General features: G+C 45.8%; 1 protein-coding gene across 1 annotated transcript; it reads left to right on the forward strand.

The window, feature by feature from the left end:
• The first annotated feature begins 214 nt into the window (after positions 1-214).
• On the forward strand, positions 215-13,900 carry LOC118594879 (gastrin releasing peptide). Its single transcript, XM_036205124.1, has 3 exons — positions 215-954; positions 6,838-7,064; positions 13,517-13,900. Exons 1-3 carry the CDS (start codon positions 810-812, stop codon positions 13,568-13,570), a joined length of 426 nt encoding a protein of 141 aa, XP_036061017.1. The 5' UTR covers positions 215-809; the 3' UTR covers positions 13,571-13,900.
• Positions 13,901-14,238: the final 338 nt, after the last annotated feature.

Genomic DNA, 14,238 nt, shown 5'->3' on the forward strand with positions numbered 1-14,238 from the left:
AGAAACAGGCCTCACCTATTACAAGCATAACCACAGAATCAGTTCGGGCAGCCAAACCGTGGGCAATTACTTCCTACAAGCTTCTATTTATTGTCACATTGCTATGGTGCGCGTCCCCTCAGCATCGATGGAATTGTGCGGGGTGCGTGACCAGTCTTCAGAAGTGAGAACAGACTGGGCAGAGGGAATTTTACAGAAGCCTTGCATGTGTGAAGTAGCTAAGGGACACTGAGTTATGGGTTAGGTGCTAGCAAGGGAAATTGGTAGGAGAGCAGTCCCCCCCGCCCCCTGTTTCTTGGAAGCAGTATGTCTGCCAGAGGGCCAGTGTTTAATCGAACTAGCTTAGTTCTGTACACAGAGCGGATCTTCCTTCTTGCTCTGTTCTGCATCTGGCAGAGCAAGTGAGGCTGCTGCTGCTGGTGGGAAGGGACGGGGGCAAAGCAGGGGTTCACCGTACCGTGTTGGAGGAGACGTCTGGGATAGCAGAAATTAATCGGATGGGGCTAGTACAGAAAGGGGGCTGGGTCAAGGTCTACTCAGCCTTTCATCCCTCGCCATAGATGGATGGTTTCCCGGACAGGCATCCTGGAGCCTGGTTCGCTATAGGGAGACGTCAGTGCGCTCCGGTCCGGGGTGGATGAGCCCCCGGCCCCTCCCGCGCAGGCTTCCTTTATATAAAGTCCGGGGCCTCGTGGAGTCTGCAGCAGTGGCGCTCGAGATCCTTGGAACCATCCCTCCTGTCGCTGCTCCGCCCGGGACAGCCGCGCTCTCAGCTTCACCGAGAGCTCTGAGGGCTTCCCGCCGGGACCATGCGAGGCTTCGAGCTCCCACTCTTGCTGTTGGTGCTGGTCCTCTGCCAGGCGCCCCGGGGGCCAGCTGCCCCAGTGTCGGCAGGCACAGGCGGAGGGACTGTCCTAGCCAAGATGTACCCGCGCGGCAGCCACTGGGCTGTGGGTAAGTGTCCTGACAGTGAGATTCCCCGCGCTCCTGTCCTCAGAGGGAGGGAACGTCAGCCAGGAGGGAACCTCTCACCCCAACTCTTCATTTGGCTTGGGAGTTTAGCTTGGTTCCTTTCCTTCTACTGAAACACCCAGATCTCCCCCAAACTCCATCCCACTGTCTCTTGTTCTGGGAAACCTGATAGGTCCCTTGCAGACTGGTCTCAGGTTCCTTTCCCTTCAGCTTCCCACCTGTGAGCATTTTCTCTTCCGCGGGGCGTCTGGGGCACCCAAGGCAGCTCAAAGCTCTCTCCCCACACCGCTCAACCTCACCTGCAGCTCATTTTCCTTCTACACCTGCCCCCTGCCTCCTATAGTTCATCTAACCTCGCCCCTATTCTCAAACAACTTTGGGGAGAGCAAGGTCCCTTACTGAATCCCGGATCCTAGTTCCCATTCGCGTGGACTGGAATTTAGGCTGCGGTGGTGCACGGAGCAGAACCACAGGGTGTGGGGACCTGGGTGCAGCGTCCCCCCACCTTCGGTTCCAGGACTCTCCTGAGTTTTCTTACCCCTTCCACCCTCTCAGAAGCCATGCACTTTCCCAGGTCCTTATGCCCCCGACCCTCACTCCCTGCCTTGGCTGATTTCAGAGATCATGCCTACTCTCCAAGCTTACCTGGCCCCTGCTGCCCTAACCCCAGGCTTTTGTCTCTTAGATCCACAACATCACCCTCTTCTCTTCCCTCTCTTCTTTCTGACTTCTGCCAACAAGTCCTGTTTTCTAGGCACCGGCTTCTGGGCTTCCTGATTCCAGCCTAGGTGGAGAGGTCTGTTGTACAGTGAGGTGAGGAATGAGGACCGGTCCAGGCTGGGAGGAACACAGGCTCCCTCCCAGAGCTTTCCTGAAACTGGGAGGGCTCGCAGCAGCTAACAGCTTGGCACTATCATTCCCAGCATTACCTGGAGGTGTTATGCCTCCCCAAGTAAACACAACCTCCGTGAAATGCTGAGTCCAAGGTCTCCTGATCTGCACTCCAGTCAACTGGACTACCTCACATTTCCTGGGCAACGGGTCCTTTCCCTAAAGAGCGTGAAGGGCTGTCTGTCTGTCTCTCTGTCTCTCTCTGTCTCTCTGTCTCTCTGTCTGTCTCTGTCTGTCTGTCTGTCTGTCTGTCTCTCTCTCTCTCTCTCTCTCTCTCTCTCTCTCTCTCTCTCTGTCTGTGTGTGTGTGTGTGTGTGTGTGTGTGTGTGTGTGTAGTGTGTATGTCCCTAGTCAGGTACTTAGGAGCAGGGAACAGTGTGTAGGAAAGGAAATTACTCAATCAAGTCTCAGATACTAGGTACCAAAATGAGGCAGGATTTGGGGGAAGGAAGGAGTCTGGAAACTCGGCCTCTGGACTTTCATGTTGTGTTTTGCCAGAGAGGTCAAGAGCACTGCGTTGCCATCTTATAGTTTTGGAAGGTCTTGCTAAAAAGTCCCAGGGATGAAAGAATTTGTGGCCTCGGAGGGCCACTAGACTTCCAGGAGTCTAGACAGAGAGTGGAGTGCAGGTTGACGTGGGAGAAGCAGAGAAAGGGGTAATTCCTGAAGGGAGAATACTGAAAAGGTGCTGGGGAACCCAACGTTAGGGCTGGTCATTCTCAGAAAGGGATTGTCAGGCTTCAAAGCCATTGTCTCATCCAGCCACCAGTCCGTGGGCAGAGAGGGAGGATGCCTACTCCCAACTCCATCATTTTTCTCTCTTTATCTTCACACTCAGAAGAGACTGTGAGCTACCAGCTAAGCCTTGAAGACCAAAAGCACCACGGGTGGGTGGGAATCTAGTGCCACGTCCACGGTGCGTGCCTAGCTGAGGCTGACCCACGGTCATTAGTGGGCACACCTGCCCTGGAATATTTAGGGTCCTTCCCTCAGTCACCCTCCACGGTGGTCCCACAAACATCATTTACAATTTTATTCTCAAAGGCACTCTTCTCAGTTCAGTATTTTTAACTGTGGGGGATGGGATGCAGGGCTCTCTACTGAGCTACAATCCCAGCCCCACACTGGGATTCTATATAGTTTAGGCAAGAGTTTGCCTAAGGTGCCCAGCCTACCCTCCAACTGGCTACAAGCCCAGTCAGATCTCACACTTGTGTGTGAGGGAAAAAAAACAACAACAACTGCATTTTGGGGTGGTACTGTTGAAAGAAGAGCATCAGCAGGATGAGTGAGGTGAGATTTAATTTTAGTTTTAAAATATCCTAAAACAATTTCCTTCCTTCCCAATTCCCAACGACAGATAGCTCAGTGTTGTTGTTGGTGGTTTTTTTTTTTTTTCCTGTTTTGTTTGAATTTTGGTGATGCTAAGAGTGGACCCATGCCAGCGAGTGCCCTATCACTGAGCTACGCCACCCATTCTTATCTTTTCTGAGACAGCCTTACGATGTAGCCCAGCCTAGCCTTGAATTTGGGATCCTCCTGCCTCAGCTTTTGTAGTGCCGGGATCCCGGGCATTTGTCATCGTTCCTGGCTTAGTTCCTCTATTGCTGCCCACAAGGAAACTGTCAGGACAGCTCTCTCAGGGAGTTACCCTTCCTGGCTGAGAGAAGCAATGGAGAGCTTGGAGACTGCCCACACTTCTCTCCTGCAGGGCTTCGTGTTCATGGGAATATTTTGTATGTGTGTGGAGAACATAGAGTCAACACAAAAACTAGTAACTATTCTCTGTGCTTCCCCAAAAGGCTCCCAGTTTTGGCTCTCACTTTGATGTGGAGCAGGACTTGGGAAGCTGAATTGGGTGACATCACTGTTTGGATGCGGAGCAGATTCACACTCACCACAGGACTATTTTTCCATCTTCCATTTCCGTGTATGTGTGTGTGTGTGTGTGTGTGTGTAGGGGGAATGCCTAGAATCATCCTTGATTGCTCTTCCAACTTATTCATTTGAGGCAGGGGCTCTCAGTCAGATCCAGAAATCTTGAATGTGGCTTGTCTAGCTAGCCAGCTTGCTTCTACCTTCTGAGGTTGGAGTTACTGGCAGGCCACCAGGCCTACTCATCATATGCACGGGCTCTCAGGATCTGGAGTCTGGTCCTAACGCTTGCACTGGCAAGTGTTTTAATCACTGACTCATCTCCTCTACCCCATAAATACTATTTCTTGGAAGTATACAATAGTTTATATCTTAATGATGTTTCCTCAAATTAGGATAGTTTTTTAGTTTCAACTCCAAAGAAATTAATTTATGTTTCAAGCCCACCTTTTGGTGGTATATTATACAATTTAAAGGCACAAAAGCTTCTCTTTTTTTTTTTCCATTCAGAGCAAAGCTTTATTATTATTTTATTATTTTAAATAGTTGTCTTTTTTTCTATGTTGAGATCTCCATTATCTTGATATGGATGTGTGACAGACGATAGGAGATGAAGTGGAAGTGGATATCTTGTCCATGTTGCCATGGAGATGATGATTTGGTTGACAGTAGCAAGCTCAAAAATGAAATAGGACCCAGGGAATGTGTGCTTCTCTGGGATGTTATAGATGGCGCACTTCCTGTAATAACTGGTGTGTGTGTGTGTGTGTGTGTGTGTGTGTGTGTGTGTGTGTGTGTGTTGAGAAGTGGGCAGCTGAACAGCAACACATCGCTGGCGGGCAAGGACTGACATTCAGTCTGGTGTCATCAGGATCTATGTTAGATCAATAATGAGATGGACAGTGGCTCTATTTTCTCATTAGAGAAAAGTCCACAAATGTATTCCAGCATAGCAGAGTGGAGGTCTTCATAAAATTATCTCCATCACCCCACTGCTTTATTGGCAATGACTTGTTTCTCATTTTCAGCATCCTAACTAGATGACAGGCAATCAGAGATTCCAAGAGTGACTGAGGTAATTACTGTGAGCATCAGGGTTCCAATGCTGTCTTCTAGTCATCATGATTCAATTTCCTCTATGTAACTAAACCTGACGGTGCATCAGCTTCCTGGGAAGTTGTACAACATAATCACCACGAGGGCCGAATGCATGGCTATTTTGTGGACAGCTGGGCCACAGTTGACCCAGCAGATGATTGAAACAATGTAAGAGGCTAAGCCTTCACTTGGGACAGTCCTTAATAAGCTCTTCAAGCGGCATGGTCTCTTCTCCTGAGTGGCAAGTCCTCACTCAAGATCTCATTTGAAGACTGCCTAATCCTAACAGAATTCATTTTTTTTTCCCGAATTCACAAGATATACTGATATACTGTCCTTGCTTCTCTTTAGGACATTAGCTATTTGTAAATCATATTCTTATTTGCAGATCCCAGGATGATGTTCTGCTGTTTTAAAACCTCGGGAACTTAAAAGACTCTTTAAAACAGTATAATGTATTAGAACCTGGACCCTAGCCTTGTTATAATCCCAGAGCCTTTGCTTATGTCTCGAAGGTTTCAACCAAATGAAAGTATCCACACTCAAGCATTCTGCAGTCCACCAGCTCACATGACAGACAGACAGAAGGTGGACAGTGCTGCTGCAAAGGGTCTCTTTCTATTTTAAGCCATAGGCAATCATTCAAGTTTTATTCCTGCAATGTTTCCCTGGACAGTGTCTAATGTCAGTTAGTGTTGGAACCACAAGGCTTTTATTTTCCTGTCCACTTTAAATCAAAAGCACCAAAGGCTTATTAATAGAATAGAGCTCTGTGTCAGAGAAACTGAGAGCAGAGAGCTACCAAGTGTGTCCATCCAAAGGATGAAAGCGTTAAGAACTCAGACTGGCTGGATGTGGTGGTGCACCTCTTCATCCCAGAGGGAAGCAGATCTTAGGGAGTTTGAGGCCAGCTGGGACTACATGGTGAGACTCAGTCTCAAAAACAAACAAGCAAGCAAACAAACAACAAACAAAACAGAAATATGTGCATTTGGGGTTTGCAAATTCCACCAAGTTAGACAAGGTGAGTTCCAACCCTGGAATCAACATGGTAAAAATGGTAAAAGAAGGTAACTACTCCCACATGTTATCCTCTGACTTTCACACATACATTGTGATGTCACACACACACACACACACACACACACACACACACACACACACAAACACTAAATGTATAAATGTAGAAAAAGAAGTGCAGACCCGGTCACCAGCTGCTTAGGTAAGTGAATATCCCTGTTTGTAGTACTGTGGCCTCCTTTGTAGGGTTAACTAATTAAGTCATTCATAAGGCGGGCACATGTGCCTAGAACTACTGAGAGATTCTCAGAGACCCAAAAGAACCCTCCAAATTGATGTGGCTGCTGAACATCAGTCAGAACTTGCTTTTCATTACTCTCTTAACCCAACATCACTTCCAGGTGAGGTTTTCTAGATTCAATTTCAGCTAAAATTCAGAGAAAGTTTAAATGAAAGATTCCTTTGGTACAATTGTATTACAGATAAGAGAAAGGCAAACATTAAAAAAAATCATACAAAGGAGCACATCAAGACTTTGATTTTCAGCAGAAACTTGAAATTGATGGTGGGAGACGTCAGGATTCTGCCTTTCAGGGGGACACACAGAATTGATAGGACATCACATTTGGAGGCTTTTTAGGTGTGATTCGGCCTGCCCCTCTTCCTTTCAGAGTTGACAATACTGAAGGCTAGGTGCTACAGCGCTTGTCTGAGGTCACCCCACTAGTCAGTAGAGGTGCTGGAGCCAAATCCAGGCCTCCTGAGTCACACACAGGTCTGAATTTTGTTCAGTTTATTCCCCATTTTGAACAGAAAGTAAAGTTTGTGTGTTGTGTACAGACTAACTCCTAATAAACAATGCCGTTTATTTTGCCTTTACTGGGAAGCAGAACCCACTCTGATGGCGTCCATTTCAGTGGCTCCTTCTTTCATTCCCCTTGGGCGAATTTATGGCATTCTGATTTTGTTCTGTTATTACAGGACATTTAATGGGGAAAAAGAGCACCGATGAATCCGGGTCCCTGTATGTGTCTGAGGGAGATGGCCTGAAGGAGCAGCTGAGGGAATACATCCGCTGGGAAGAAGCAGCAAGGAATTTGCTGGGTCTCCTAGAAGCCGTGGGGAACAGAAGCCATCAGCCACCTCAGCACCAGCCTACTTGGGATTCCGAGGATGGCAGTTACTCTAAAGATGTTCAAAACGCAAAGGTGAGACAAACACGCTCCAGACGTGGGATGGGAGGTATTTAGGGAGAGTTGGGGGGGGGGATCTGATCAGGGGACCATAAACTGCTTATTATGCTTACTTTCCCCATTGTTGTATAAGATACCTGCCGGAAAGTGATTTGAGAAAACCTGGCTCTGCTGTGGCTCACAGTCCAAGGGTATGGTCCACCAGAGTGGGGGAGGTGTGGCAGCAGGAAAGGGAGGTGGTTGGACTTGTGTCGCAGAGAGATAAATGCTGGTGCTCCGCTCAATTTCTCTTCCCTTTTCAGTCCATCCAGAACCCCAACCCTTGGGGCGATGCTGCCCACATCCAGCATGGGTCTTCCTACCTGTTAAGCTTTTTGGAAAATAGCCTCACAGACACACCCAGAGGTATGCCCCTCGGGTGATTCTAGACCCAGTCAAGTCGACAAAGCAGACTGACCATGACGGGAAGTCCGTATGTCAACACGCTAAGCCAACACCCATGTAGGCTGAGCAAGCTACTATTCAGTTTTCATGCTATCTTTTCTTTTAATAGAATAGTTTTTCTCTTAGAAGAAAAAGCTAAGGTCCAAAGTCCAGTTTAGGAAATTTTTTTATTAGTAATTATGCTCATTTGAAGCAGTGATTATGGTTTTCATGATAATTTTTGTTTATTTGTAGACCAGGCTAGCCTCACACTGGGAATTATCCTGCCTCAACCTCTGAGCATTTAGGATTACAGGTGTATGCACCACTCCTACTTCTTACCCGGATATTTTGACAGTGAGCTCACAGACAGTATTCGAATAAATTCTTGTGGGTTTATAGATATGTTAATTTTTGATAGGCACTAGGAAAAGAACGGTTCTGTTTGCAGATGTTTTCTTTTCAGGGAGAGAGTTCTTGTTTATGTACAAAGCTGTATTTTTTTTTTCCTACTTATTCCAAGATTGAATAATTCGAGTTCCATTCTAATATTCAAAACTCAGTGTGCGTATCTGAAGCCAAATGATTTATTGGTATATAACAACACTAACGTGGTAATGTTCAGACACAAAGATAGCAAACAAGTGAGGCTGGATTTTATGGGGAGCAAAGCAGCTGAAAGTGAGGTAATCATCACCAGCTTTTAACACACATACAGTAGAAGGTAAAAGTAAACAGCAACAGATTGCAGGCATCCTTTCTCTCTACTTCCTGTCCACTGCTGCTCTGCCAGGCGCTCCCATGATGGACTGAAGCCGTTGAAACCGTGAACCAAAGTCAGTATTTCCTCCATTTAAACATGATGATGTGAGGAGAGAGAGATGGCTCAGTGATTAAGAATATATAGTACTCTTGCAAAGGACACAAGTTCGGTTCTCAGCACCCACACCTGGCAATTTACAATTGCCTTTAACTTGGCTCCAGCGGACTCCCTCTTGTGGTCTTCATTCATGTGACCAAACGCTTACACTATAATCCAACTCCTAGGATAAGTAATTGACCTCATCTGACATTCACACACTCAGGGATTCTATTTAGTTATATTTTTTGATGCTAGAAATGAATCCAGTGCGTCGTACATGCTAAGCATATGCTCTACTGCTCAGTGTAGCCCATCCCCTGAATTTTGAGAGTGAGGAAACTAAGTCATACTACTTTTCACTGATGATACCAATAACCTGAGGTCCATCTGCTTCGGACAGTATGGCCCTGCAGGCCCTCTTCCAGGGAATGGCATCCACTCATCTTAACACATGGGATGCAGGAGGGAGAAGGGGATCTTGCTTCGCTCTGTTCTGAAAATGGATAATGCTTTCTTGTCATTCACAGAGCTCAGAGACCTCTCTGCTTCACTCTGTCATGGTGGTTAGTTCTTGGATGGCCTTTTCCAGAGGCTCAGGGCTAACCATTTTGGAGGGTTGCTCTCTGTTTCACTTCCTGCCCAGCCATTGGGGGCAGTTTTGATGTTAAGTGCAAAGTAAAATCTCTTTTGTTGCATGAAACACCTGGAGAGAAAGCCTTTAGTAGCTTGAGGGAGACCAGCTCCCACTTTTTCCCCAATGGTACTCTTGAGGAGGGAGAAGTGAGAAATATGTAGATAGAAATATAGAGGAGAGAGACAGTTAGAAACACAGGATAGCCTCGGGAGGGCCTGCATCAAAACCCACCAGCCCCTTCTGTCTCTTCTAAAGGGCTTTTAAAGGAATGCCAAGGGGTGGAGCAAAAGACCTCCCCGAGCACAGCCAAGTTGAAACTATCCCAAACACCTGGTGACCATGTGCATGGTCAAACCATTCCCTAATGCAGCCCTGCTGTGTGAAGCAAGCTCAGCTCTCACTAGAAAACCTTTGTGGGCTCCCACAGTAGCTTTTATTCAGAAGAAAAAAAATCTAGATCAAATCTAGATCAATATAGAAATCAGTACCAAAATTATGCAGACCTCTGAGTCAATCTCTTGTTGTAATGGGGTCAGGTGGTCAGCTTCCTTTTTTGTCAAGGCTCATTGGCTCTGAGGGGGCTGTGAACTTGTAACTGACTTCTCAGCCTCTACCCAGCCACACTTCTTCTTGGTCAAATGTTTTCCTGGAGTGGATATTTAATAACTGCATAGTTCTCATTTATTCAAGCAATACCAAACTCACTAAAGCCCTACAGCCCTCAAAGATAATTCTACAAGAATGAAAATGCACACACTCTTGTAGCTCATTCATGAAACACTCTGGACACACACAACTGTGTCGTTCTTCTCCAGCACTTAGTTTTCTTTAGACATTAAAGATATATTTATATTTTAGGTGTATGGGTGTTTTGCCTGCCCATATGCTTGTCCACCATGCGTGTGCCTAGCCTTGCAGGTCAGAAGAGGGTGTTGGACCCCCTGGAACTGGAGTTACAGGTGGTTGCAAGCCTCCGTATAGGTGCTGGGACTCAAACCTTAACTGCTGAGCCATGGCTCTGGCTCCAACAATGCCTCATTGTCCTGATCAAACAGCAGAATCCAGTTGGAATTGTCCTGTCCCCTGAACTTGCCTCTGCCAATCGTCAGACTCCTGAAAAATTCAATACTTTCTCCAGGGCCCTCAATGTCCCATATTCGGCAGAATATTCAAAACTTTGAGGAATCATGAAAGAGTAACTTCGCAGAGGCCTCCATGTGGCACTATTATAGGATGGATTAAGGGGACCGTCCTGGAAAGTGGACGTTACTCTCCCAACACTACACAAGTTCGTTTTTAGTTAGCCAGGCCTTGCTTTCTGATCTCTCTTTTTATGCACTGTTTTTCTTTCCCCAAGTCTAAAAGCCCATCTTGTTCAATTCTACCTCAAGCTGAATAATTAGCTATCGAACACATCAGTCCTGTTCTCTTGGATACATTTCCCAGAACCTTGAAAAACAAATTTAATAGTGACTTTAGTCTTCACCGAGAGCAAACCCGTTTATTGTTTCTCTTGCTTTGGACATTTTGCCTCAGTGGAAATATGTTGTTGTGAAAATTGAAACCGTTTTATAATTATCCTACTCAAAAAGGACGGAGTGCCGAGAGAACGGGTCTATTAGAAATCCATGGATCTCCCAGTGTCGGAGAGAAGTTTAATAATCTAGCTGAGAAGCACCAGAATTAGCTGCAGGAGCTTTCAGAAGCTGAAGGACTCTGCTTAAAACGAAAACCTCACTACACATGCTCTGCTCTCTCACTGCAGCCATAAAACACCAAGTCCCGATGCCAGCTCACCCAGAGCTGCAGTTAGAAACGGAGAATTTCCTATGTTTTGATGGCAAAGAGATTTACTTAATTCAGAGTGCCATGTGGGAATGTGCACTAACTGCAGACTGCTGGCTCAGAGCAGACAGGCCCCAGAGCTTTGCTAGTAAGAATGACCAGGCATGATCGAGTTAATGTTCATCTTTCTTCTGCCCATTCTCCTTTCCCCAGTCTTTTAATGCTATCCTGAAAATAATGGAATTTCTATTCCATGGTTTCTACAGCATAAATAGGGTTCAGGTCAGATCCAGGGCCTAACCCATAATCTTGGACATGATTGTGGAATGATCTGATAATCAAGGAAGGATTTCTTTGTAATGTGGAGCCTGGCTACTGCTCTTTGCAGCTTTGAGCTTTTCCTTTTATCTGTGGGCATGAACACAGGGGTTGGGGATGAACTTGCAGAGGCTGATTGGGAAGATATGTAGGTTTACCGTCACTTTTTTTTTTTTTTTTTTTTTTTTTTTTTTTGAGGCAGAGTCTTTGCTATGCAGTCTAAGCAGTCCTGCATTGGTGAACTTCCTACCATCAGCTTTCAATGTAGCTGAGATTACAGGCATGCACCACCATGCCCAGCTTTTGTCGTCATTTTAAAGGGACCCCTCTTATGGTCCGATAAAATCAGTCTAAGGCATAGGAAGTGTGGTTTTTGTTTTGGTTTTTTTGTTTGTTTGTTTGTTTTGTTTTTTTGTTTTGTTTTGTTTTTTAATGTTTGAAAGGTCCCTGTGATGGCTAGCTTTCATTATCAACTTGACACAATCCAGAATTACTTGGGAAAAGAGTCTTAATGAGGGATCCTGTACATTGGGTTGGCCTGGGGCATGTCTGCAAACGGCTGTTTTGAGTAGGTTAACAGATGTGGGAAGACCCCGCCCACTGTGGGTATCACTATTCCCTAGGAAGGAGTTCCTGAACTGTATAAGAGTGGAGGAATCAGGTCGAACACACACAAGCAAACATTTATGTCTCTCTGCTCTTGATTGTGGGTGTAATGTGACTGAGTTCTCGCCTTGACTTCTCTGCTATGATGGACTGTAACCCAGAACTGGGAGCTAAAAATACACATTTTCTCCCCAAGCTGCTTTTTTATCTTTATTTTCAATATCCTCGTTTGATTTCTGCTGCTGTGATAAATATCACGACCAAAAGCAAGGTGGAAAAGAGAAAGGAAGGGCTTCTTTGACTTCCAGGTCATAGTCCATCACTGGGGCGAGCCAAGGCAGAGCCCTGCAGGTGGGAATTGACGGAAAGACTGTGCAGGAGGCACACAACTTTACTGGCTTGCTTCCAGGCTCACATTCAGCACCCTCTCTTATACAGCCCAGGCTTACTTGCCCAGGGTTGCATTGCCATCAGTGAGTTGTTCCCCCTACAAAAACTAGCAAAAAAGAATATGTTCTCATCCACACACACATTCTGATGAAGGCAGTTCCTCAACTGAGGGTTCCTCTCCCCAGGTGTGTTAAGTTGACAACCAAGATTAGCCATCACACTCGGGACATTCTATCATAGTAACAGAAATAAAACTCAAGCAATTTCCAAGGGAGTTTCACATAGAAAGCAACATAAACCAAGAATAACTAATAATCTTCCAATGGCCCCAACAACTTTGGGACCCTGATCCTCAGTGCACTCTGCTTTCTTCCTTTCCTTTCTACTCCTTTTTGAGTTGACCCTTTCAGTTTCTGTCAACTTTCAGTTAAGACTTTCAGTTCAACATTTTGAAGGGGTGGAGTGGGGTGGGATGGGGTGGAGTTCCTCCTCATCCTCAGCTGGCTCCTTCCATGGCCATTGGGTCACTTGGCAGGAGAGATGGTAGAATATAAAAAGGCTGGCAGTCAGGTGGTTGCAGTCTTGGTTCTGAGGGAGGAAGGCAAAGCTAATTGGCTTGCGTGGGAATCCACAGCCCAGGGCTCATTAACATCTGCTGCACACAGCCCAGCTGCCGAGCAGGTACCATTTGCCTAAGAATAGCAGTACTTCCTTCCCTTATTAGAAACGAGTGACCAGTCTGGAAGCAGGGGAACTAAACTGCCAGAGAATCTTGGGAAGAGTAATAAACTCTTGTCTGGGTTAAAAATAATAAGCTCTAGTTTCTCATCTCTTTGGGTAAAACTTGCTGAAGAGGAAGTTTTTAAAAACTCTAACAATTCTTCCTTTATTCTCAGTGAAGTTGAGCAGAATGGCAATAAATTTAGAATTTGGGCGGAGACCCAGAGGTGCCCACACTGCTATCATTTCCTGGTTCAGTTTGTAGATTCAGAAACAAGCTTTGACTAGTGTAGCGCAGTGGGGGGGGGGGGGGGGGGATGGTATTCCATAGTGCCCTTGTCTCCTTCCCCAGCTCTATTCTGATACTAAATAAAACCTTTATCTTCCAACACTGGTCAAAACACACCCAAGGAATTAGAACAGCAGACAAGTTTAGCAGGCATAACATGAGGACCCCTAAGTGAGCAGTTCCCAGGTGGTGGGAGGAGTTACTTCACTTCTCAAAAGTTTGAGTCCTTCTCTAGCACTGTATTTAGGATCCCCTAGAAGACTTGTGAAGGCAGAGCACAGGGCTCCTCACCAGAATTTCCAAGGCAGAAGATTTGGGAGTTGATCCCAGGATTTGCCTTTCTATCAAGGGATGTTGATGGTCTACTGGGAATGGGTACCACTAGGCTCCTCGTCACTCACGTGTGTGTGCATAACTATTTCTAATATTTTTTTTTTTAGATGGTAGACTCTCTGCTCCAAGTTCTCAAGGGGAAGGAAGGAACCTCCAGCTGAAGGGACAATGACAAGGAAGACTTCCAAGGAGCAAAACAAAACCCTTCAGAGACTTCTGCAAACATCAATTCTGCTGGCCCATCAACCAGATTTTCCTTGTGCAATTTACTTAACGGTTCTTGTATCTTTCAACCATGACTAAACTCATGATTTTCAAGCAGCATCTTCTGGTTTGAACTTGTTTCTGTGAACAACTGCCTAGAAAGCTTTCCAATGAATGCCTTTTTTTTTTTTTTTTCTTCTTCAGCTAGGCTTCTTGTTGATTGGATTCAGGACTCCAATCTGCTACCATTCACAATAAAAGCTTACTTAATCACATTGCCCAAAGGGCAACTTGTCCTCCTATTTCAACTCCAAATGAAAAGATAGCATGGCAGAACTCAAAAAAACACCTGACCATATGCTTTGGTGCTCACTGATTAAGGTAGGAGGAATCTGTCATCTTTGAGGGCTACTTAGTGAATTCTTCTAGTGAGTAATGTCATCAGGTGGGCTGGGCTGGTGATGGAAGCTAACCTTCTCCATCACTTAGTGATTTCCTTATCTTTAGTCCTTACCATGTACGACCCCAAGTGTGGCTGATGTTATGATATATTTATTCTTCAGATGGCCCTAGGAGCTGAAAATGCTCACCCTCCTTTAACAGATGAGGAGACAAAAGATCACAG

Source organism: Onychomys torridus, chromosome 13 (genome assembly GCF_903995425.1).
Source record: "Onychomys torridus chromosome 13, mOncTor1.1, whole genome shotgun sequence".
NCBI lineage: Eukaryota > Metazoa > Chordata > Mammalia > Rodentia > Cricetidae > Onychomys > Onychomys torridus.